At 43.2% G+C, this 24077-nt stretch overlaps 2 protein-coding genes across 7 annotated transcripts in view; one reads left to right on the forward strand and one right to left on the reverse strand.

The window, feature by feature from the left end:
* The window catches only part of LOC115653048 (general transcription factor IIH subunit 2), a 33230-nt gene extending 23555 nt beyond the window's left edge, over positions 1-9675 (forward strand). For 3 of the 4 annotated variants that reach the window (XM_030565683.1, XM_030565682.1, XM_030565684.1), the window contains 3 exons: positions 8205-8307; positions 8556-8595; positions 9268-9675. In XM_030565683.1, coding sequence (XP_030421543.1) covers positions 8205-8307; positions 8556-8595; positions 9268-9387 — 263 coding nt within the window. In that variant the 3' untranslated portion in view covers positions 9388-9675. The remainder of the gene's footprint in view (positions 1-8204; positions 8308-8555; positions 8596-9267) is intronic. The other variant, XM_030565685.1, reaches the window with a different exon arrangement.
* Positions 3368-23224, reverse strand: LOC115653049 (survival of motor neuron protein-like). Of its 3 annotated transcripts, none has more exons than XM_030565687.1 (9): positions 23115-23221; positions 22695-22766; positions 20379-20504; positions 19800-20000; positions 17619-17759; positions 16640-16711; positions 14987-15097; positions 13912-13997; positions 3368-4673 (listed from the first exon to the last, which is right to left on the reverse strand). In XM_030565687.1, exons 1-8 carry the CDS (start codon positions 23166-23168, stop codon positions 13941-13943), a joined length of 834 nt encoding a protein of 277 aa, XP_030421547.1. In that variant the 5' UTR covers positions 23169-23221; the 3' UTR covers positions 3368-4673; positions 13912-13940. The 3 variants fall into 3 exon arrangements, with proteins under 3 accessions (XP_030421547.1, XP_030421548.1, XP_030421546.1); XM_030565688.1 differs by lacking the exon at positions 3368-4673 and adding an exon at positions 12288-12884 and having other exon boundaries at positions 23115-23224; XM_030565686.1 differs by lacking the exon at positions 3368-4673 and adding an exon at positions 12288-12880.
* Between the last annotated feature and the right edge of the window lie 853 nt (positions 23225-24077).

The raw sequence follows: 24077 nt of genomic DNA on the forward strand, positions 1-24077 counted from the left end.
TAGTGAGATAAAATGAGGGGGAGGCAGCCTCCAGCTGCTATGATAGTCCAGGCAGTACAGAATCTTTTCTTTAGACATGAAAGGAGGGGGCTGATGGAGCTCAGCCCCCAGTTGCTATGATGAAGACGGTTACCAGTCGTTCTGTACCATCTACTGGGAATGACCAGGAGTCATTCCTATTTTTACCCAGGTGCCCCCGGCCGACCTCACCTGAGGCCAGCCAGGACCACTCACAGGCTGATTATGACGACGGATAGCAGTCATATTGTACTGTCTGCCACCGGGGAGGGTAGGGGAGAAGGTGCTGCTGTTCATTGCCCCAGCACCGTGTCTACCAGCAGCATGCAGTAGACATAGGGTGACATATAAAAAAGTCAAGAAATGATTTTTTTCCCTTCTCTTTCACGGGGAGGAGGAGGGGGGGCAAATTGACAAGCTATACCCTGAACCACCCCGTCAATGTGTTTGACCCTACAGGCATTTGGAGCTCAGCCAAGAATGCAAATACTTTTCAGAGACTGCAGGGACTGTGGGATAGCTGGAGTCCTCAGTCCCCACTCCCTTCCTTCCTCCATGAGCGTCCATTTGATTCTTTGGCTTTCCGTTACGCTTGTCACGCAGCACTATGCTGAGTCCCTGCTGTGGCCTCTGTCTGGAGATTTTTTCAAATGCTTTGGCATTTCGTCTTCTGGACCGGAGCTCTGATAGAACAGATTTGCCTCCCCATACAGTGATCAGATCCAGTATCTCCCGTACGGTCCATGCTGGAGCTCTTTTTGGATTTGGGACTGCATCGCCACCCGTGCTGATTAGAGCTCCAGGCTTGGCAAACAGGAAATGAAATTCAAAATTTCGTGGGGCTTCTCCTGTCTACCTGGCCAGTGCATCCGAGTTCGGATTGCTGTCCAGAGCGGTCACAATGATGCACTGTGGGATACCGCCCGAAGGCCAATACCGTTGATTTGCGGCCACACTAACTCTAATCTGATATGGTAATACTGATTTCAGCGCTACTCCTCTCGTCGGGGAGGAGTACAGAAATCGGTTTAAAGAGCCCTTTATATCGATATAAAGGGCCTTGTTGTGTGGACGGGTGCAGCGTTAAGTTGGTTTAACGCTGCTAAAATCGGTATAAACGCGTAGTGTAGACCAGGCCTAAAAGGCAACAAAAAGAGGTTTTACAAAGACATTTGGAGCAAGAGAAAGACAAAGGAAAAGTGTAAATCCTGTACTTAGCAGGGAAGAAGAGCTGATAATGGATCACGTTAAGACGGCTGAGATGTTTAATGCTTATTTCTTCAGTCTTCACAGAAAAGGTAAATTGTGACCAGATACTTCGCACAATTATTAACAACAAGGAGGAGGGAGTTGAATATTTAAATATATTCATATTGGTATTGCCTGATGAAATGCACCCTAGGGTACCTTAAGGAATTATCTGAAACAATTAGTAATTATCTTTGAGAACTCATGGAGTATGGAGGAGGACTAGAGCAGGGCGAAGATAGTACCTATTTTTAAAAAAGGGGGTCCAGGGAATTATAGACCAGTCAGAGGTGAAAGTAAGCCAGTATAGCATACCAGTAAGAAGGTGGCTGCCAGTACTGGCCGGTACACAGTTGAAGTTAAAGCGCTACCGCAGCAGTGCCTTAAGGACCGTACTGGCAGGGCTGCTGATGGGGGGGGGGGGGCAAAAGGGGCAGCTGCCCCGGGGCCCAGCTATTTAAAAGGACCCAGGGCTACCGCAGCAGTGGCTGGAGCCCCAGGCCCTTTAAATCACAGAGCCCCGGACAAAGCTTGCTGGGCAGTGCTGAAGGGCTGGCTAGGGGAGGTTGGCCCCCAGCCCTGTCCATAGGTGTGGGAAGTAGGGGTGCAGAGGGTGCTGCTGCTCCCCCAGGCTTTGTGCCCAGCGTGGCCCTGTGCCAGGATTCTGGCCACTGACTCCCTGCCCAGGAGCTCCACTACAGGTCCCAGCTTCTGGCCCCAGGTCCCAGCCATCAGGCCCTCTGCTGCTGCCTGGGGTCCTGGCCGTGGGGCTCTGCTCCTGGCCCCAGCCTGGAGCTCCTCAGCTGCCCCCAGCTGTGGTCCCAGCCTCGGGCGCTGAGGGATGCAGACGGGGTGGGGTGGGGAGGGCTGCAGCTCAGCACACTCGCCCTAAAAATTGTTCCAGCGCCACTGGCCATGCCCCTTCTGTCCAAGGCCCCACCCCTTCCGGGGGCCCATGGCTGTGGTGCCCCCCTTCCCTCCCCCCAGCTTGCTCAGGAGCCTGGCAGGCCTGCGTACAGTAAGAGATTTAAGTTACTTTCACCCCTGAGTCCAGACAGCTTAACTTTTTGATTCCTGGAAAAATATTGGAACAAATTTTTAAACAATTAGTTTTAAAGCACCTAGAGTATAGTAGATTTATCAGTAAGAGCCAGCATGCATTTGCTAAGAGTAAATCATGCCAAACAATATAATTTCCTTCTTTGATAAGGGTACTGGCCTAGTGGATGGGGGAGGGAGGGCAGTGAAGAAGTAGGTATGATTTATCTTGATTTTAGTAAGGCTTTTGACACAGTCACACATGACACGTTCAAAAGCAAACTAGGGAAATGTGGCCTAGATGAAATTACTATAAAGTGGATGCATAACTGGTTGAAAGACCATACTCAATAGTTATCAGTGGTTTACTGTCAAACTGGGAGGACATATCTAGTGGGGTCCTCCAGGGTTGTGTCCTGGGATCAGTTCTGTTAAGTATTGTCATTAATGACTTGGATAATGGAGTGAATGGTATGCTTATAAAATGGGTGGATGACACCAAATACAGAGAAGTTGCTTGCACTTTGAAAGACAGGATTAGCATTCAAAATGACCGTGACAAATTGAAGAATTGGCCTGAAATCAACATAATGAATTTCAATAAAGACAAGTGCAAAGTACTACACTTATGAATAAAAAAATCAAATGCCCAACTGTAAAATGGGGAATAACTGGCTAGGCGATTATATTGCTGAAAAGGGTCAGGGGGTTACTGTGGATCACAAATAGAATGAGAGTCAAAAATGTGATGCAGTTGCAAAAAAGGCTAATATACTTCTGGGGTGAATGAACAGAAGTTTTATATGTAAGGCATGGGAGGTAATTGTCCTGTCTGTTTGGTGCTGATGAGGCCTCAACTGGAGTCCAGTTCTGAGGGCCACACTTTAAGGAAGATATTAACAAATTGCAGAGGGTAACAAAAATGATAAATAGTTAAAAAACCTGACCTATGAATATTCTGCATTTTCAGTTTTTATTTGTTTAAAAAAAAAAAGTCCAGGATTTTTTCAGTGTTTATTTTCCAAACCTTAAAAACGGGATGAAATCAGGTTATGAAATGGGGGGGGGGGAGGAAGAGGAGGAGAGGAAAAAGAAAAACAAAAAAACCTGTAATATACATATTTTACTACAGTATAATTGAAACTTCTTGTGTGTACACAAAGATATATTCTGTCTCTGAGCTTGTAGTTTTTCCAGAAATCCTGGTTTGCATATGCTTGCATAATTTTCTTCAAAGTATCTTCATTCATGTTGAGCCTCTTGCTGTCATGGAATTAGTCCAACTGTGAAAATATGCACTCTGCATCAGTAGATCCAGGGGATACACTCATAGCTTGCTGTGCCACTTTGCTGAAGTTGGGAAGTGTGTCTTGATGTTCTGAAAAGCCAGAACATCCAGTTTCATATCATCAGGGTTAGGCAAGTTCATGGAATTAGTAAATGCCCCTTTCAGATTTGAAATTTTATCTTTAGTAGCAAATAGTTGAAATACTCTGGCATAACAGTCATAGTCTGCTGCAAAATTCATGTTAAGGAAGGGGTGCAATATCTGGATGACATTCCAAAAAGAATCTTTGGCACCATACACTTTTGGGTTCAGATTATAGGCCATGGTCATCTCCTATTTCTGGCTGTGTTGTATTGAAGGTTTTGAGTGCTTGTTTGATTTTCTGGTGTTCCAAGGTGGGAAGGATTTCCAGAAACTGCTGGGTTTTCTTGCCATATGTTTCTTCTGCAGCTTTTGTGCTCAGTTCAGCTGAGATTTTGGTTCTCAGGATCTAGTAAATATCTGTATTAGCAAATCTGTTGGCAGAAGTTGGAGAAAATTTGAGTTTTCTGTGTTTCACACAGTGACTCCCAAGTTTTCAACAATGAATATTACCTTGATGCACAGAATCTAGCACTTACTTTGGTTATTTGCCAGTCTCTTCAGAGTTTCTGCTTTAGAACCAACAAACTCAGGATAATCTAGGAGACACATTAGCACAGTCCGTGTGTTATTTACATAACACACAGCGAAATACAAGATCACCAGTGTGCCACAACACAGGGGTAGTTAACTGTAAGTTGGCTCTGCACTCAGCTTGCACTGTGTTAAACAAAGCCTTCAGTCTGTTTGCATACTTGAAAATGGCTCTGAATCCAGTGATGCAAAATTTCACATCTTTCATTTCTTCTGTAGCAGTAGCTGCTGACAGTGCAGTATTAATCAGATGAGCAGGACAGGTAATACGTAGCAGCTCCGATTGAGTTTAATCTCCTGTGCAAATGTAGTCATTTAGGAAGCAGAACCTGTATTAGTTGTAGCCACGTTTTCCCAAGTTAGCTGGTACATCTCAAACATGTCAGTTGTTGTGTTGACAAAATGGCTGGCAGCAGAGGGGATGAATGTCACATCAGCACAAAACAATGTGGGTTTACTTGTTTTGAAATAAAAAAACTAAAACAAAAGGCCAAGAATCGGAGGGTCCAAAGTATCATGAGACTCATCACAAATCAGACTAGACACCACATTTCCATCAATCTTTTCCATCAGGGTAGATACTAAAGCATTGTCATTTTCTTTCAGATGCTTATGAGTGAGGTTGTCTGCATTAGGAAGGGTTTTGCAGCTGATGATTTTGTGCAACAATACGGTCCAATAGGTCCCTCTCCTATTAACAGCAGTTGTCTGGCAAACCGAAGAGCATGCACAAATTCATTGACACAATCGTACTGTGCCTTCTTTTTCATTAAAACCCTGGTAAAAGCTCCTGATATTTACTGTTTATCCCAAAGCTCACTTTCTTGTTTCTTGTGTCACTTCCTTTCAATATGTTCCTTTATTCTGTCAGCATGAGCATGACCTTAATCATAGGCGCCAACTTCTAATGGTGCTGCTGGGTGCTTGACCCCCCCTGCACCGGCCGTGCCCTGACTCCACCCCTCCTCTGCCTCTCCCAACCCCATTCCAACCCCTTCCCCAAAGTCTTTGCCTCTATTCAACTCCTTCCACAAATCCCCACCCCGCCTCTTCCCCGAGTGTACCATGTTCCTGCTCCTCCCACCTCCCTCCTGGAGCTTGCTATATCTGTTTGGTGGTGGCAAGCGCTGGGAGGGGGTGGGGAGTTGTAGGGACGTGGCATGCTCAGGGGAGGAGGTCGGGTGGAGAGCCTGGCTGCTGGTGGGTGCAGAACACGCACTAATTTTTCCCCGTGGATAGTCCAGCTCTGGAGCACTCACAGAGTTGGGGCTTATGACCTCAATGCTGCAGTACTTGCAGCACAATGCATCCTTCTCACTCCCATCTTTACTTTTCTTGAAAATTTCCAAGCACTGATTTGCCTATTGGTATTCAACATAGGTTTGCGTTTTCATTCCACGTTTTATCTGTTTACCTTATCTATCTATAACCCCAAGGAGCTTACTAGGTTTCTGGGGCTCTGTGTGCTGGTAGTTCAGGGAGAGCCAAGGCTAGACTCCGAGTCTGCTAGATAACCGAGAGACACTGTGTAGAATGGGGTGGACAAACTACGGCCTGGGGGCTGCATTCGGCCCACCAGATGTATTAATCCGGCCCCTAATCTCCCACTGTGGAGCGGGGTTCACGGCTTGTCCTGCTCTGGTGCTCCAGCTGGGAAGCAGGGGCTTTCCCTGCTCCGTGTGGCTCCTGGAAGCAGTGGCATGTCCCCCCCACCCCGGCTCCTACGCATACAGGCAGCCAAGGGGCTCTGCATACTGCCCCTGCCCCAAGCACCACCCTCACAGCTCCTGTTGGCCAGGAACTGTGGCCAATGGAAGCTGCAGGGGTGGCAGCCGCGGACAGGACAATGTGCAGAGCTGCCTGGCCGTGCCCCCCTGTAGGAGCTGGAGGGGGGACATGCCGCTACTTCTGGGAGCTGCTTGAGGGAAGTGTTACCCGGAGCCTACACCTTGACCCTCTTCTGCACTGCAACCCTCTGCCTCAGCCCTGATCCCCCTCCAGCCCTCCAAACCCCTCGGTCCCAGCCTGGAGCCCCCTCATGTACCTTGAACTCATTTATAGCCCCAGCCCAGAGCCCGCATCCCCAGCCAGAGCCCTCACCCCTCCCGCACCTCAACCCCGTTTCATGAATATTCATGGCCCACCATCCAATTTCCATACCCAGATGTGGCCCTTAGACCAGAAAGTTTGCCCACCCGTTGGTCTGGGGAAGGATTGCTGGAATACCTGCTCAGAGGAAGGGTCAGTCAAATGATTGACAAGGGAAAGCCTGGGAAGGGCTAGCCTGATCAATAGGGAATGAGATGCCCTTTCCTGGGAGCCCTGAATGGGGGAGAAGCCCTTTTGGGGGTAGTCTGGAACCATCCACAGAAAGGGTAGGACTGGCTGTGTGGGGATCCTGAAGAACCCAGACCTGTCCATCCAAACCCATGAGATAGGTAGATAAGGCCATTACATATCTTTATCTGTGGAGGATTGTTTAAATTCAGCGGCACACTAAATGAACACAAAGAAATGGACAGGCACTGTTTCCTTATGAGCCAATAGTAGAGCAATATTAATTTTTAATTTTCCAACCTCTACTCTGTGTGTACTGTGTTTTACACTGTGGAACTGCTTCAGTTTCAGCGCTCTAGGACACAACAATCACATAAAGTTTTAGTAAATACTGAGTGGATTGATAAAGGAGTGTAAATCAGTAAAAACTGGACTCCTTTAATAAACCTGGTAACTTATCAGTGAAAATTGGTAAAAACTCAAAACATGGAACTCTATGAGGAAAGGTTAAAAAAACTGGGCAAGTCTAATCCTGAGAAAAGATGGGGAGGGGGTGGGGAACTGGATAGTCCTCAGATACGTTAAGATGATGATGAATTGTTCTCCATGTCCACTGACAGTAGGACAAGAAGTAATGGGCTTAAATTGCATCAAGGGAGTTTGTTAGATATTAGGAAGAACTAGCTATCCTTATAGTTAGACAGGTACTGGAATAGGCTTTCAAGGAAGTTTGTGGAATCCCTTTTGAAAGTTTTTAAGAACAGGTTAGACCAAATGTTAGGTATGATTTTAGGTATATTTGATCATGCTTCAGTGTAGCGTGTTGGACTAGATGACCTCTCCAGGTCCCTCCAGCCCTACATTGCTATGATTCTTTACATACAATGGTAAGCAACAACAAAACCCTAAGCTATTGGGATGTGGAAAAACTCAATTATGCCTGTTGCAGAACTTGTCCTTAATTTTATAGTCTTGGGTATCAAATAGGTTTGAGGCTCTGAGGGCTACAGTGTGCAGAAAGCAATACCACAACCCAGTTGTGTCTTAGACTGGATGCTGAATTCCTTGTGTGCTTGAAACTTTCATTGAGGTCAGTGGGAATTTGGGGTGAATCAGAATTTGATCAGACTCCATTTCTTTTGTAATTCCAGTATCTTTTATATTCAGTTGGAATATATTTGGAATACATATATATCCAAAAAGGGATTCCTTTCGCCACCAATTTAGTTATATAGTATAGTGGAAATATCACTTGTGCTGGAGGAAAGTTGTAACTTCCCTTCATTGAAGGGCTTGGGCATAGTTTATATTTTCATGTATAGAATTAAAATAATTCACCAACCCTCAAAGGAAACCATTAGTATACTTCTGTAAACCTCTGCAATCAGTAACCTAGGTGGAACAGAATGGAGTTGTATACCTTCTAATTTTTAAGAGGTTTTTTTTTTTTTAAATTTTATGTGGACTAAGGCAGAAATTCAGATTATTAAAATTGATGCACTCACATAAAATACCTTTTGCTGTTAAAAAGAGGTTGTGGAGCCAAAGGGTTTGTAAACACATGCTTACTTTTGCTACTTTCTCCTGTATTCATGAAATAAAAAAATTTGGTTTATCTTGACAAATGATTTGTTTTTGTCTTTTTATTTTGACATTCAAGGGCTTACATTAGTTTCTGCACCCCATCTGGCTCGGTCTTACCATCACCTGTTTCCTTTGGATGCCTTTCAAGAAGTTACACTGGAAGAATATAAAGGAGAACGGTATGTAAATCATGCCTGCTATAAAGAATCAACTTGGGCCTTATAGATTTCATCTTTTGTTTTGAAAATAAGATAAGTTGGCAATGGCTTCTTTAGTACTGGTTGAACTAGTGCATGTTCAGTGAAATGGCTGTGATTTGTCCTTTAAATTATAGAAATGGATATATTGTATAAGAAATGACTGTGTAAAATGCTGTTGCTGAACAATTTTTTTCTTTCAATAAAAATATTTGAATTCTGTTTCATAGCTATTGTCAAGGCTGCCAAGGGGAGATTAAAGATCAACATGTAAGTTATTATAAAATGTATTCTAATTTGCACACTGCTTCTTAATGTAATTAATCTTTGTGAAGGTCATCTTGATGACAGAAAAACCTGTATAGAGACCATCATCTTGGTCAGATTGAATTTTCTGTCCTGGGTTCTCACTTTTTAGACTGCAAAAGCAGCACACTTGAGGTAAGGAGTGTCCAGAGACTGTAAGATGTGCTGCTGCCCTTGCTCAAAAAGTTGACAGGGCTAAGAATGAGTCCTGTTCCCACCTCTGGGCATAAGGATGGTGGGAATCTAATCAGTAGAGTTAAATTAGAGAAAAATGGGCTTTGTCAGACAAGATGCTTCTATTTGTAGAACTCTTTAATGGAACCTGTACTTACTTTTTTAAAAACATAAGTTAGCTGCAGTACCCCTAGGATTCCCAAGTTATTACAATTATGGGGTTTTTAAGGGTGAGAATTTGGGCAATTGGTTTAATAAACAATTTATAGTTTATTCTGATTCAATCTAAAAGTTTATTTAGCCTGAAAATTTTTCGTATTGGAAACTTATTTGGTAGGAATCTTACGATGTAAATATGTAAAACAGTTTGTTTAGAGTACTCTATTGCATTACTGTAATACTAAAACAGTGATATTTGTATTTGAAAATTTAACTTAATTTTTTTTTAACCTTTTCACTCAGGTTTACATTTGTAAAGTCTGCCAGAATGTTTTTTGTGTGGAATGTGACTTATTTGTTCATGATTCTCTGCACTGCTGTCCTGGCTGCATTCACAAGCATCCTACTCCTCTGTGTGTATGATATCAGGTGTTCCTAGAGATGGTCCTACCTGTTTCATTCCTGCACAAAGAGTCAAATTGGACTATTCAACCATAGACTTCAGTAGAACTCAGAAACAAGGAGAAATACCTAGATGAATGCAGTAACAGTGAAGACAAACACACACTTTTTAGTTAGTGTATAGAATTGAATATTTAAATTCTCATGGTCAATGTTTATAAAAATATCTGCATCTGATTTATTTCTCACTTGTTTTGAAAACCTTTGACTTATTCAAGAGTTGTGCTAAATAAATGTGTAAATCTGTAAGGGTGTGGAAAAGTGATAGATAGATTTGTATGCTAAAACTGATTCATGTTTGTTTCATAACTTGTAAAAAAAACAAAACAGCCTAACATCTTAAACGCCAAGTGGAAGTGTTTCTCCTGCAGGTGTGCTCTGAGCAATACTGCCCCTCTGAGCAATACTGCCCCTCTGGAGGCGCCAGTAACTACCATCTTAAACTGTCTCTTGTCCTTGAAATAGCAGGGCCTAGCAGTTTCTTCTGTCAGAGTACACATAGCAGCAATTTCGGCCTTCCACCCGCGTGAAAATGGGTGCTCGGTCTTCTCCAATCCCATGGTCAGCAGGTTCAGGGACTAGAACATCTGTATCCGCAAATTCGGCATCCGGCCCCTATGTGAGACCTCAAACTGGTCCTATCCAGACTCATGGGTGTCCCGTTCGAGCTGATGGCCACTTGCTCACTCCTGTTCCTTTCCTGGACAATAGCTTTCCTTGTCACTATCACCTCGGCGAGACGTGTGTTGGAGCTTAGAGCCCTCATGTCGGACCCACTGTATACAGTGTTCCATAAGGACAAGGTACAGCTGCGACCACACCCTGCCTTCCTTTGTAAGGTGTCTGCCTTCCATGTCAACCAAGACATCTTCCTTCTGCATGCTTCTCAACAAGAACAACAGCTGCACTCCCTAGACGTTCGCAGGGCCCTCAGCTTTTATATTAAACAAACTCTTTTAGGAGGATTACCCAGCTGTTCCTAGCTGTGGCAGACTGGATGAAGGGCCTGCCAGTCTCCACACGGCGCATTGCGTCCTGGATCACATCCTGCATCCTTGCGTGCTGTGACTTGGCTGGCATGCCAACTACACACCTTACTGCCCACTCCACTTGGGCTCAAGCTTCATCTTCTGCCTTCCTGGCTCATGTACCCATACAGGAGATATGTAGAGCAGCAACCTGGTCATCAGTGCATACCTTTGCTTCCCACTACACAGTTGTCCAACAGTCAAGGGCTGATGCGGCATTTGGCTCAGCGGTTCTCCACTCTGCAACGTCTCTCTCCATCCCCACCGCCTAGATAAGGTTTGGGAGTCACCTAACAGGAATAGATATGAGCAAGCACTCTAAGAAGAAAAGACTGTTATTCACCTTTGTAACTGTTCTTTGAGATGTGCTGCTCCTATCCCTTTCAAACCTGCCCTCTGTCCAAGTAGCTGGCAAGAAGGAACTGGGTGGCAATGGGTCGACTGGGAGTATATATCTGGTGCCATAAAGGCGCCACTCCACGGGGCGCCTCAGCCAACCCACCAAGTGTTGCTCAGGTAAAAATCGTTCACATGCACACCTAATTGGAATGGATATGAGCAACACATCTCAAAGAACAGCCGTTACAAAAGTGAGTAACTGTCTCTTTTTTCCTTCCTAAGTGGTGTTACTTGCACTTAATTTTACTGAATTTCTTACTCTCCAATTTATCAAGGTAATTTGGAATTTTAATCCTGTCCTTCAATATGCTTGCAACCACTCCCAGTTTGGCATCAGCCACAGATTTTATAAGTATACTCTCTACTCCATCAACCAATTCATTAGAAAATAGTGGAAATGTACCAGACTGCTCAGGGATCTAACTTAATATGTCCTCCCAGGTTGAAATCTCATGAAAAGTGAGTCGTTTTGAATTGGTCCAATGACAAGTCATTTTGATGTTTCAACTGATGTATTATAGCCAATATGGACTGTAAAAGTTTTGTTTAACATTTAAAAACTTAAGACTCCAAAAGATATGAAAAAGTAATAGGCAGTACATTTTAATTAAGTGACCTCCCTCATTCTCAGAAAAGTGAGCTGCAGCCTTTTTGTCAGGGTGAGATGGTACATCTAAATTAAAGGAAGTGCAAATGAGGGTTAAAAAGGAAGGCACCTTTTAAGCCTGTGATTCATTTAAGCCTGTGATTCATTGTAAGTCCTACTCTAAATAGGATTACATAAAAAGCACTTAGCAATTCTGTTTAGTGCTTTTCATTTTTTAGCATTGCAGTTTTACAATATTTAGCAAGAGGATCTGAATTATCTTCCTTCTTATATCAGCAACAGAATGATATAAGTTCCAATGAATTATAACCTTGGCAAATCAAAGGAAGGCAATACATTTGCCCAAGAAGTGGGAGCAGAGTTGGTTACTGACAGTTAAGTGACACAAACATTTCATTACTCCAAACATGTAAGAAAGGAGTGTGTTGCAAATAGCTATACCATCTACTCTGAATTGACTGCATTTTGGTAGGCCTTTAACAAAATGCAAATAAATGGGAGTACGTGCTACTCCTGTGAGAATTTTGCATCCCTCTGCACAGGCAGAATTCATATCCATCCAGCAAATTTTTCCCTCCTTTGCAGAATATAGATTCTGCTGCAGTTATACCTTTCACCCACCAGGGGCTGCTGTGGCACCAGAGGAGAGGGCATCAAGCTACCAGAGGGAAGGGGAAGAGGCTGCACTCCTCTCAGTAGGGCCAGCTGAGGAGGGTACAGGAGGCTACTATGATCTAGATGTTATGTCTTTCCTATATACATATGCCATCCAAAAAGGTAAAAACATTTAAGCAGCAAAATTTGTTACAGAAGTTTAAAAAAGCAAATTCAAAGTTTGAGTAAATTTTATTTACAAACATGCAAAATAAGTATAGCAACAACTCATAAATGAGCCTTCCCCCACTCATTGCTTTATGTGCAAGGTTCTGCTCCTACTCATAGGATGTTTAATGTGTTTAACTCCCACCAGCAGTCACAATTACATACATCGCTGCCTACTGGTATCTACGTTAAATATTTTGTACTTCTCACTTCTGATCAAAATTAATTACAAATTTAAAAATGTAAGATACAACAATGCAGAGAGCAGCCCCTCGATAACCACTTCTTGTTTCAAAAGGGATCTGTACAGTATTTTCAAAATCCATAACATTAGCTTTAAACAAGTTAATTGGGCAGGTGTCATTTTATTGCTGCAGTGCTTTTTAAATATATATCTTGCTGGTTGCCTTTAAAGTAGCAAAATAGTCATTCATGCATTCTTAAGAAGTCTGGTGTTGCACTCATTCAGTCAGATGGTTCACAATTAAAATATAAAGGACTCGAGATGTTAAGATAGTTAGTCTTTGTTGTTTAAAAAAAAATCAGATCTTCATATCAGCCAATATACAAGTGACATCTCTCCCAGAGATATTTGTACCTAGCTTAAAAGAGAAAATTATATTGTATGGGTGCATGCACACTAATTTTTTTAAACAAGTATTACCTGCAAATCACTATAAATCATATTTGCCCTTTAAAGACAAGTCTGTCAGAGAAACAAGCGAAAAGGAACAGATGGCAGAATACATGTTTTGCACTGTAGTAAAGTGATTAATCCTTAAGGGAGATCCCATGCAAAAGTTATTTCAAACCAAAGTGCAGATATTCAGCAATAAGGAGGGGAGGTAATTTAAAAAAAAAAACACCTCAACAGGACACAAACTCAAGAACTGAGCTAGATGTTAGTCCTGTCTTGAAAACCACACTCAAGCACAGTCTCTCCTACACTACATGTATAAGTAAGGAACTGTTTCTAAAAATGTGATCACAAACTCAATTAACAAGTCTTCTGTTTCCAGGACTGATTAAGTTGGCTGTCTCTCTCACATTAAGGCCTGGTCTATACAGGGGTGGGGTGGGTGGTGTCGATGTAAGATACGCAACTTCAGCTATGAGAATAGTGTAGCTGAAGTCGATGCATCTTAGTTTGACTTATCTCACAGCACGGGATCAACAGCCACAGCTTGCCCTAGTGGAGTTCTGGAGTCAACAGGGAGCACATTCAGGTATCAATTTATCACACCTAGATGAGATCGATTGCTATCTGGTGGGTAGTGTGGACGTGCCCCAAGATAGCAGCCCTTCTAAATCATAGTGGAAATCATCAACAACATGGATTTAAAATAATATTTAGTAATACCAGCCACATTGATTTCCCAATCACAAATCCCACCTTGGAAAGTACTTTAACAACCTATTCCAGCTCTCACCCACTATGCCTGGTGGCAAGTCACTTGCTACATTGACAGTGGCAGAGATTTTCTTCACTGGTGGCCAAGATGACTAGAGATCTTGGAACCCAAAGTTGCCCTTTTCTTTAAAGGGACGCTCTCCAGAGCTAGGATGTAAGCTGCAACAGGCTGCCCACTGATTGCAACATTAAACTTTAAACACAAATGCAATACTTACAATTGCTCAAGATAGTAAGTGATATTCAGTTATTTAGGGTGAGGACATCTCTCCAAGGCAGCTTCCATTCGGCTCTGTTTTAAACCCTGTGGGACACAGGATAGCGAGAGTTTGTTGTTCAAGTGTGAAGACAAAATAAAAATGAAGCTTTGCTCATCATGGTAAAATATTTTGGGCCAAATCCTTCTAGTCTCTCTCATGAAAAGCAGGTTTGGTTCTTTATAGATTACAGACTAAAGACGAACAACCAACATATATTATATTGAAATCAGGAACTAAAACTTAACTATTTGCTATTGTCCTGATCTGTGTCCCTACAGAAGAGTTTAAGAAATTTTTGCTGTTAAACCAAAAGTAAATAATGGAAACCCACAGACATTAATCTAAAGTGCCAGTTCCCAAATTCTGTTTCTTTAGTCTTCAGTCCACATTTGAGTGTTAGCAAGAATTAATCATCAAGCTTGAAAAGTCAAATCCTTTCTACATTTTTTTTCTTCCCTTGCAAATATACAAAAAGCAGCCCTCCACAACAACCATGGATTTTTCATCAGTGTGGAGTTCCAGCATGAGCTATCCATGTACCACAAACCCACCCCTCCCACAGGTCAGCAAGGAAGTGTGCTGATGGGGAGGGGAAGGAGGAGGGGGTAAGAGAATAAATTATCTCTATCTTACACCTTACCAATATCCAGCAGTTAGAAAATAATTTTTTTTAAGAACTAAATATTGAATAAGTCGAGATTTACTCCAACCACACAATCTATTTCAATTATGACAAACTGTGCATGGTAGGAGAACTGGACTGGAAAGCTGCAACTGCTGATCTCAAAATTATTTTTATATAATATATTTAAATATGCAAATATAAACATAGTAAGTTCTCATTAGTTAAGTAGACTGATCTGTTTTTGCTCACAGAGAGACAGGAACACTTAAATAGAATGCTTTTCAAGCTAGGTTCTCAAATTAAAGTAAAAGCTCCATAGAGAAAAAAACCAAAACACCTACTTTTCTTAAACAACAGCAGAACCCAAACCTAGACTACACATGCAACATTTCAACAGAAGTCACTTACCAGATAGTAGCCCGTGTGATAACCACTCATATACCAGGCTATTAACATACTTCCCAAAGCTTCCTCATCTTCAGGAGAATCTGGACCCATGGGTGGTGGAGGAGGAATCAACTACAAGATTGCAACAAAACACTGTACTGGCTTTATTTAATTGGTGTTTATCTTACAGGCAGAGAAACTGAATGACAACAACCAACTCTGAAATTACTGACAAATAAGTGAAAGAATAGGAATGCATTCTTGCACATGCTTCAAAATATGATAGATAGTATTTCCTTAAACACCTTATTTAAAAAGGCACATGTACCACTGCTCTGTATTTAGCTCCTATGATCAGTGTATCCACTGAGAGATAAAAGAAAAAACTTTATTTTCCAAAATTCATAACTCAGAGCTTTTCTACATACAAATCTTTGACTATACTGATACAGTTAAAGCACTGTAAACACACTAATGCAGATGCAGTTGTATTAGTATCATTATTCCCATAAGGGAAGGGAAATAAGATGTGTCAATATAATGGAACTTAATATCAGTTGGAATTATTAATAAAATGTTAAATTAATGTGGGAAATCAACAAACACCAATTTAACCATAAACTCCTTTAGTAAATCCACAGGCCAAATGGCACTATATGTAGTTGCTCTAAACATGCCTAAAAAGCCTAACTAACAGGCAATTTATTACATCCAATCAATAACAAAACAATATAAGCATTTGATCAAGATACTTACAAATGGGCTAAACCCAGCGTACTCAGACCCATATTGGCCACCTCCAAAATGGTCAGGCAGATATTAAAGAGTTCATTGCTAAGAGTTTACATTTTTATACCGTTTAACAAACAAGTGATGTCACTGCCAATCACCAAAGTCAGTTAAAGACCAATTCCAGACAATTCACCCTTATTTTATCTTAATCCAGATAAGATTTACAACCTCCTTCCCAAGAGTTTTCCACCTCTCCTCCTTGCTGTCCAACAGTTTTCCCATTGCACTAGGTTCACATTGGTTTTAACACTGGTATGTGGGTTGGGGAAGGGCTAGGTCGGCTCATTTTAAGACAGATTCTCTTTTTTTTTTTTTATTTAAAACCATCTGTAGTCACCCCTCTCAGTCAGGGGCCTTCTTTTTAGAAACTTCCCCTAATGTTATTAGTTATTCATTGAATCGGACATCCTCAATACTTTATTCCTTCTGGCCTTAACACTTATTATTTTCAAAGCCTTCCTTTGCAACATGTACACATTTCCTTAACCAAACTCAAGATACGTATAAAATTAAAGAATTAAAGTTACTGATATTGTAGAATAAGTAACTATTTCAGTAAAAAAAAAAAAGTCATACGTCTAACTGAAATGGTTACACCAGTACAAAAATTCTGTATAAAACACATCTTTATCCTTGTGAACTCTATAATAGAAATTTACTCCCTGCGATGCTGAATACAAACCCCAGAAGCTGGGAGGAAATTTATAATTGGAACATTAAGATTGGCTTAACTCGACCTCTGCTACTGGGCACATACGCAGTACTGAATAGGTACTCATTTAAATTTAAAAGCAGGTATGTGCACATAGGTGACCAAGAAAGTCAGAAAAGTGGAGATCACAAATATTTGCCTTTAACCACTATTTTCCACATACCACTTACCGGTGGTCCTGTTGGGAATGGTGGGGGGTAGCTTGGTAAGAAGGGTGGTGGTCCACTAAATTTTGGTCCAGGCTACAGTGAAAGAATTGAATATGAAACAAAATTTGAAATTAAAAAAAGGGAAAGAAACCTTCTGCCTTAAAATATTATTATGCAACAGATCACAAAATTGCTTAAGCAAAGGCAGCAAGTTCCAATGACTTAATGAATCAACAGTATAGGAATATGGGCCAGCTACAAATGATTCTTGCCAGTATTCTCTGACATGAGCGTCAGCAAGCCTAGCAAAACAAAACTGTGACTTTCTTTATAAATATCACAAAAAGACAGGCTTGAAGTGATGTTTTAATAGTAGTAATTTTTAGAATGCCCTTTAAAGGGAATCTGAAGTTGGATGCTCACATTCAAAAAACACTGTTCCTTACATCTAATATTCCTCTATCCAAGTTATAACTGATAATACCTGGTCTAGGATACAAGCTAAGCTCACTCTTGTTTTTGAATACTAAATTTACTATATCACATTTTTATTAGAATCGCACTGTGTCTATATTCGTATAGAAAAATGAAATGATAGGCTCTTATCTTAATTTATATAGTTCTTCACATATGAAAATTTTCTGGTCATCTTCCACTTATATTGCAATGTTCCTAAAATAAAGCCAATTTTTTTATTTCAATTGCATTTCATATAGAATCTATTCTAGATTGTAAATACATGAGGTGACAATTTGACCCCAAAGAAGTCAATGGGAAAACTCCAACTGACTACCAGGGTGTCTGGATTTCACTCCTACCGTTTACCACAGGAATATACATTAAGGGTCAAGAGTTGTCGTAAGAGCTAAACACCATGCAAAAGTTGGAATTTGATGTCTAGAAGAAGAGTAGTACATTATTTTCTCAGAGCTGTGAAATAAATCATGTCTGAAGATCCTGCTCTGCTTCAAGCCACTGTCACAGCTAGGGCTATGCTTACCCTTCCCAGGCCTGGTGGTGGTGGAGATGGAAAATGGGAGTTCCAGTGAGAGGATTTTAATTTTGTAGAGTTGTATCTGTTTCCAGGTGACTGGGAGAACTTTTCACTTTCATCTGTTGAATACTGAGTTTCATTTTCATGCTAGAAAGAAAATTATATTTTTAATTAAAACTCTGGTACACTTGTTCCCAGGTTATGCCTCCCATGTGTCTAGAGCAAGTGTTAAACCAAATTCAATATGAAACCTTTCACTAGGAAAGCCCTGTCCACATCCTCCTCTTCCATCTTGATTTCTGCACCTTCCTACACTCTGATTTCTTAACTCTGCCCCTGCTAATTCAAAAATGCACCTGCTAAGATCATCTTCCTGTTTTCATTTTGACCATGTAATCCCTTCTCTCTTTGAATCTCTCCACGGTCTCCTCCCTTTCTACCACGTCAAGTTCAATAATCTTGTCCTCACATCCAAGGCCCTTTACAGTTCTGCTCCTCCCCTATTTATTTGCTCATTCCTTAAGAATGGCCATACTGGGTCAGACTAAAGTAGAGTGACCAGACCGCAAGTGTGAAAAATCAGGATGAGGGTGGGGGGTAATAGGCACCTATATAAGATAAAGTCCCAAATATCGGGACTGTCCCTATAAAATCTGGATATCTGGTCACCCTAGACCAAAGGTCCATCTAGCCCCGTATCCTGTCTTTCAACAGTGGCCAATGCCAAATGCCCCAGAGGGAATGAACAGTAACAGGTAATCATCAAGAGATCCATCGCCCATTCCCAGCTTCTGGCAAAGTTAGGGAAACCATCCCTATCCATCTTGGCCAACAGCCATTGATGAACCTATCCTACATGAATTTATCTAGTTATTTTTGAACCCTGTTATGGTTTTGGCCTTCACAACATCCTCTGGCAAGGAGTTCCATAGGTTGACTGCATTGTGTGAAAAAATACTTCCTTTTGTTTGCTTTAAACCTGCTGCCTATTACTTTCATTTGGTGATCCCTAGTTCTTGTTATGAAAAGGAGTAAATAACACTTCCTCCTTTACTTTTTCCACACCAGTCGTGATTTTATAGACCTCTATCATATCACCCCTTAGTCATCTCTTTTTCTAGCTGAAAAGTCCCAGTCTTATTAATCTCTCCTTGGCAGCTGTTCCATACTCCTAATCATTTTTGTTGCCCTTTTCTGAACCTTTTCCAATATATATTTTTTGAGATGGGGCAATCATATCTGCATAAAGTATTCAAGATGTGGGTGTACTATGGATTTATATAGTGGCAATATGATATTTTCTGTCTTATCTATCCCTTTCTTAATGATTTCCAACATTCTGTTCACTTTTTTGATTGGAACTGCACACTAAGTGGATGTTTTCAGAGAACTCCACAATGACTCCAAGATCTCTTTCTTGAGTGGTAACAGCTAATTTAGATCCCATCATTTTATATGTATAGTTGGGATTATGCTTTCCAATGTTCATCACTTTGCATTTATCAACATTAAATTTCATCTGCCATTTTGTTGCCAGTCACCCAGTTTTGAGAGATACTTTTGTAGCTCTTCGCAGTCTGCCTGGGACTTAACTATCTTAAGTAGTTTTGTATCTGCAAATTTTGCCACCTCACTATTTATGCCTTTTTCCCGATAATATATGAATATATTGAAAAGGACTGGGCCTAGTACAGACCCCTGGGGGCACCACTATTTCTCTCTCTCCATTCTGAAAACTGATCTTTTAACCAGTTACGAATCCATGAGAGGACGTTCCCTCTTATCTTATGACAGCTTACTTTGCTTAAGAGCCTTTGGTGAGGGACCTTGTGAAAGGCTTTCTGAAAAATCTAAGTACACTATATCCACTGGATCCCCCTTGTCCACATGCTTGTTGACTTCCCTCAAAGAATCCTAATAGATTGGTGAGGTATGATTTCCCTTTACAAAAGCCATGTTGACTCTTCCCCAACAAATTATGCTCATCTGATAATTTTGTTCTTTACTGCTTTTAAAATTTGGTGTCACATGAGCTATCCTCCAGTCATTTGGTACAGAAGCTGATTTAAATGACAGGTTCCAGACTACAGTTAGTAGTTCTGCAATTTCACATCTGAGTTCCTTCAGAACTCTTGGGTGAATACCATCTGGTCCTGGTTACTTGCTTTTTGAATTGTTCTCTCTCACCTCCTCGGCATTCTGCTCCTCGTTTTCTTTTTCAACGGTGTTCGGAAGAAGCAGATCGGATAGATTGTGCTCTTCCCTATTTCCGTACCCAGTGTAAACAGCAACACAGGTCCCTCTCTTCTGATCAATTGAGGCAATAGTTGCTAGGTACACATTGCCATCCTCAGACCAAACTGCACTACAGGCATCACCAACTCTCCACTGCAACAAAAGCAAGTCAGTCAAATCAACAGCTATATTTGTGACCCTTGAAAAATGTTTTCCCCAAATGTAACTTTTCTAATCCTCAAGGGTTTCAAACATCTAAACGTTAACATATTCATCTACTATGCATACAAACTTTTGAACTAAATACTGCATGATGTGTCTCTCCTCACTACAGATTATTCTTTATATCCAATTAATCTGTTTCTAAAATGGCCCCAACACAGCAAGATAAATCTTATTTACAATCTCATTGATGTCAATAACTAAAATCTTCCCTTGATAAGCAAATAAACCTTATGTTTTAAAACTGACTATGAACATGTGCAATACAAAAATTAACATTAAGTTTTGGTATTCAGTTTTTAAGATGACCTGTTTCAACGGTGCTGCGTTGCTTTTCTTCCTACTTCTGTTCTTTTTGTTATTTTTTCTCTTTGTTCCTGAGCATTGTTCTTGTTTGTCCGAAGGCTCCGAACACTCACCATTCTTTAGAGCATTCTACAAAAGAAAAAAAAGATTCTATGAATCAAAATCTCAACTATCTCAACTTCTATCCCCCATTCAATAGCATCCAGAGCTATATAGGGGATGCAGAAAAGGAAATTTCTCCTGTTCTGATAAATGACATAATGGTAAGGATGTATGTATTTATTTTGTCTATATTTCATGGTGTTATAAAAAGGTCCACTAAATTTAGATGTGTGTTTAAAAGACAGATTTTAGCCCAATGTGATATTTGCACTTGTATGAACTGTTTTCTACAATTCTACTTTTGAAATAATATTCTGACCAAGATGGACTTCTCTACACTATGGGTGCTTCGGCAGCACAGCTATGGTGACACAGCTGTGCCGCTGTAATGCAGTCATGTAGACTACAGCAACTGGGAAAGAGTTTTTCCCATGGATAATCAACCTCCTGAAGTGGTGGTTACTCTGTCAACAGAAGCATTCTTCTATCAACCCAGCCACGTCTATGCCAGGAATTAGGCTGGTGTAGCTACAGTGCTGAAATGTGAATTTTTCATACACTTAAGCCAGAGGTGGGCAAACTACGGCCCGCAAGACCCTCCTGCGCAGCCCTGAGCTTCTGCCCCAAGAGGCTAGCCCCTGGCCCCTTCCCTGCTGTTTCCTCTCCCCTGCAGCCTCAGCTCATCCCACCGCTGGTGCAATCCTCTGGGCAGTGGGGCTGCGAACTCCTGGGGCAGTGCAGCTGCGGAGCCAGGGCCTGATCTGGTGCTCTGCACTGCGCGATGGCATGGCTGGCTCCAGCCAGGCAGCGCGGCTGTAGCACCGCCAGCCACCAGTGCTCCAGGCAGCGCAGTAAGGGAGCAGGGGGGTTGGATAGAGGGTAGGGAAGTTTGGGTTGGTGGGCGAGGGTGTGGACAGGGGTCGAGATGATCAGAGGGCAGGGAACAAGGGAGCTGAATGGCGGCAGGAGTCCCCAGGGGACAGTCAGGAAGCAGAGGGGGGACTGGATGGGTAGTGCGGGGCAGTCGGGGGCAGAAGTTCTGGGGGCAGTCAGGGGACAGGGAGAAGGTGTGGTTGGATGGGGCATGGGTCCCAGGGGGGACACTCAGGAATGAGAGGAGGGGGCGGGCAGGGGTGTTGGATGGAGCAGGAGTCCCGGGGGCGGGGGGTGTCAGGGGACAAGAAGCAAGAGGTGTCAGATAGGGGACAAAGACAGGCCACGCCTGGCTGTTTGGGGAGGCACAGCCTCCCCTAACCGGCACAATGTACAATTTTGGAAACCTGATGTGGCCCTCTGGCCAAAAAGTTTGCCTGCCCTGACCTAAGCAATGCAACTATGTTTGTCTAAATTTTCAGAGTAGCCCAGGCCTGTAACAAAGGGATGGAAAAGCATCCTGTTAACTACCACACACTTTTAAAAAAGAAAAAAAAATTAGCTGCATAATTCCTAACTGGAGGAGGATCAGAAGTCACCTTTGAATGCCATCAGGAATAGTTATGCCCCTCTCAGTCTAGAAATTCAAAGACTTGTGTGAACTCTAGAGGACCCTTTGGTCCTAATCCCACACGGATGCACCCCCCTCCCGACACGTAGGGTTGCCAGGTGTCCGGTTTTCAAATGTAATGCCTGGTCAAAAAGGGACCCTGTCAGCTCCTGTCAGCACTGCCAACCAGGCTGTTAAACGTTTGGGCAGCAGAGGCCGGGGCTAAGGCAGGCTCCCTGCCTACTCTGGCTTCGTGCCAGAGCCAGAAACAGCTACCTGGTCCTGTGGCCCCTAGGCGCATGGGTGACCAGCACTGGCTCTGCAGCTCCCACTGGCCGGGAACTGCAACCAATGGGAGCTGCATCTGTGGGTCGGAGGACAGCACACAGAACTGCCCATGCACCGAGGGGCCACAGGGACCTGGTGGCCACTTCCTGGGAGCCACAGTAAGCATTGCCAGGACCCTGCACCCCAAGCCCCACCTCAGAGCCCACACCCCCAGCCGCGTGAATGAGGGAGGGTGGGGAAGACCCAGTAACAGAGGGGTTTGGTTTTGTTTGTGCCATTAGAAAGTTGGAAACCAACTCTACAGCCGGGGGAGAGGGAGCTGCCCCGCGAGGTTCCCCGCAGGAATGGGTCATACAGCGCAAAGGGAAGTTTTTGGAGCGGGGGAAACGCATCCCGGGGGTTTCTGATTGAACGGCTGCTAGCACAGCGCGGGAGAGCCGCGTTACCTTAAATGACGCCACCGCTCTATCGTACGCCTTGATCAGCGCGGTGTCATCCCAGATGTCCGAATCATCGCTCTGCGGGGGGAGCGGGGACAGGAAGTGTTACCAACACGTGCAGCGCGCGCACGCCATTGCCCCCCCCCGGTCAGGCCGCGGCGGCGGTCACGGGGTCTAGATGGTGGGACGGCCGGACAGGGCACGGGGTAAAACGCGCCCACCCTGCACGGCCGCTAACGGTCCGCGGGCAGCGCTCGATGCCAGGGGCGCGGGGAGCAGCCCCCGCCGCCCGGCCTGGCCTGGCCCGGCCCAGCCACGCGGCCCCGGCCTCACCTGGGGGATAACACACCAGGGCCCTGCCCCAAGCACCGCCCCGGGAGCCACAACCCCTGCCCGGGGCGAGACCCGCCAGCCTCTCTCCAATACCTGCCCGGCGCCGCGTTTAAACAGCACCGTCTCGGCCCCACCATGGCCTGCCATGGCTAAAGTTTGACCGGCCGGTGGCCTCCCCCACTCAACCAGCGCGCATGCGCGGCCGTTCACACGCCCTCCCCCTCTGCACGGGGGTAGAAGGGTGGAGCTTGATTGGTTGCGGCAGCGGCCTAGTCCAGCACGTCCCTTTACCAGTGATCCACCGCCTTGCTACGAAGGAAGCGGCTGCCTGCTGCCCCCTCCCTTCTCCGCAGGAAGAGCTACAGCCGCTCCTCCCAACTCCAGGCACTTGTCCCACAGCAGGGTTGGACGTACTGCCATTGTTATAACAAGGGGCCCCCCAAGGATCTTCTCACCCGTTCCCTCGTCCCCCCCTTTGTGCCAAATCCTCTGCCCCAAATGGGTAGTGGTAATGCGTTCATTTCCTCTTTAAATGAATGTGCTTTTCCAAAAAGCGGCAGGAGTACAGACAAATTCACCCAGTGTCCCACTGCTCTTGTCCAGGACGTTTTATTGTCTTCTGGAAGAACAGACTAAATGCATGATTAGCATAATGCAATACTCACAGTGTACAATTTTAAACAGGGATAAGAGAGAGAGAGGGGAAATGTAGGGCAGGCTCAGGTATTTCCCCTCAAATGTCCATTGAGCAAGATAGACATCTTAGTGCAAGAATCAGAGTCCAAAATTCAGCTCAAGACATTTCAGAAAATTCTGAGTGAAACTTCTGTTAGGAAATCTAATGTTTTGTATTTATGTTGATGAACTGCTTATATAAACCACTTAATGAGTGCTGTGGCTTAATAATGCCTGTTTTACTCCTGCAAACATTTCCAGTTCTGAATTTTGCATCTGGCATGGTAGAAGAGACCTAAAATGAGTACTAACCGTACTTGTTCATAATATGGGTTAACATTAATTTTACTAAGCATGCTTGTGCTATTAGTACTGCTGTCA

The sequence above is a fragment of the Gopherus evgoodei genome, chromosome 6 (genome assembly GCF_007399415.2).
Source record: "Gopherus evgoodei ecotype Sinaloan lineage chromosome 6, rGopEvg1_v1.p, whole genome shotgun sequence".
Lineage (NCBI taxonomy): Eukaryota > Metazoa > Chordata > Testudines > Testudinidae > Gopherus > Gopherus evgoodei.

What these genes read in the sequence shown, in the direction of transcription:
- LOC115653049 (XM_030565687.1), bottom strand. Translation starts at nt 23,168, where the DNA reads ATGGCAGGCCATGGTGGGGCCGAGACGGTGCTGTTTAAACGCGGCGCC. An exon ending in ACGCAGCACCGTTGAAACAG is followed by an intron (nt 20,001 to 20,378) that starts GTCATCTTAAAA and finishes CTTTTGTTGCAG; the next exon opens with TGGAGAGTTGGTGATGCCTG. An exon ending in ATCACACGGGCTACTATCTG is followed by an intron (nt 13,998 to 14,986) that starts GTAAGTGACTTC and finishes TGTGTCCCACAG; the next exon opens with GGTTTAAAACAGAGCCGAAT.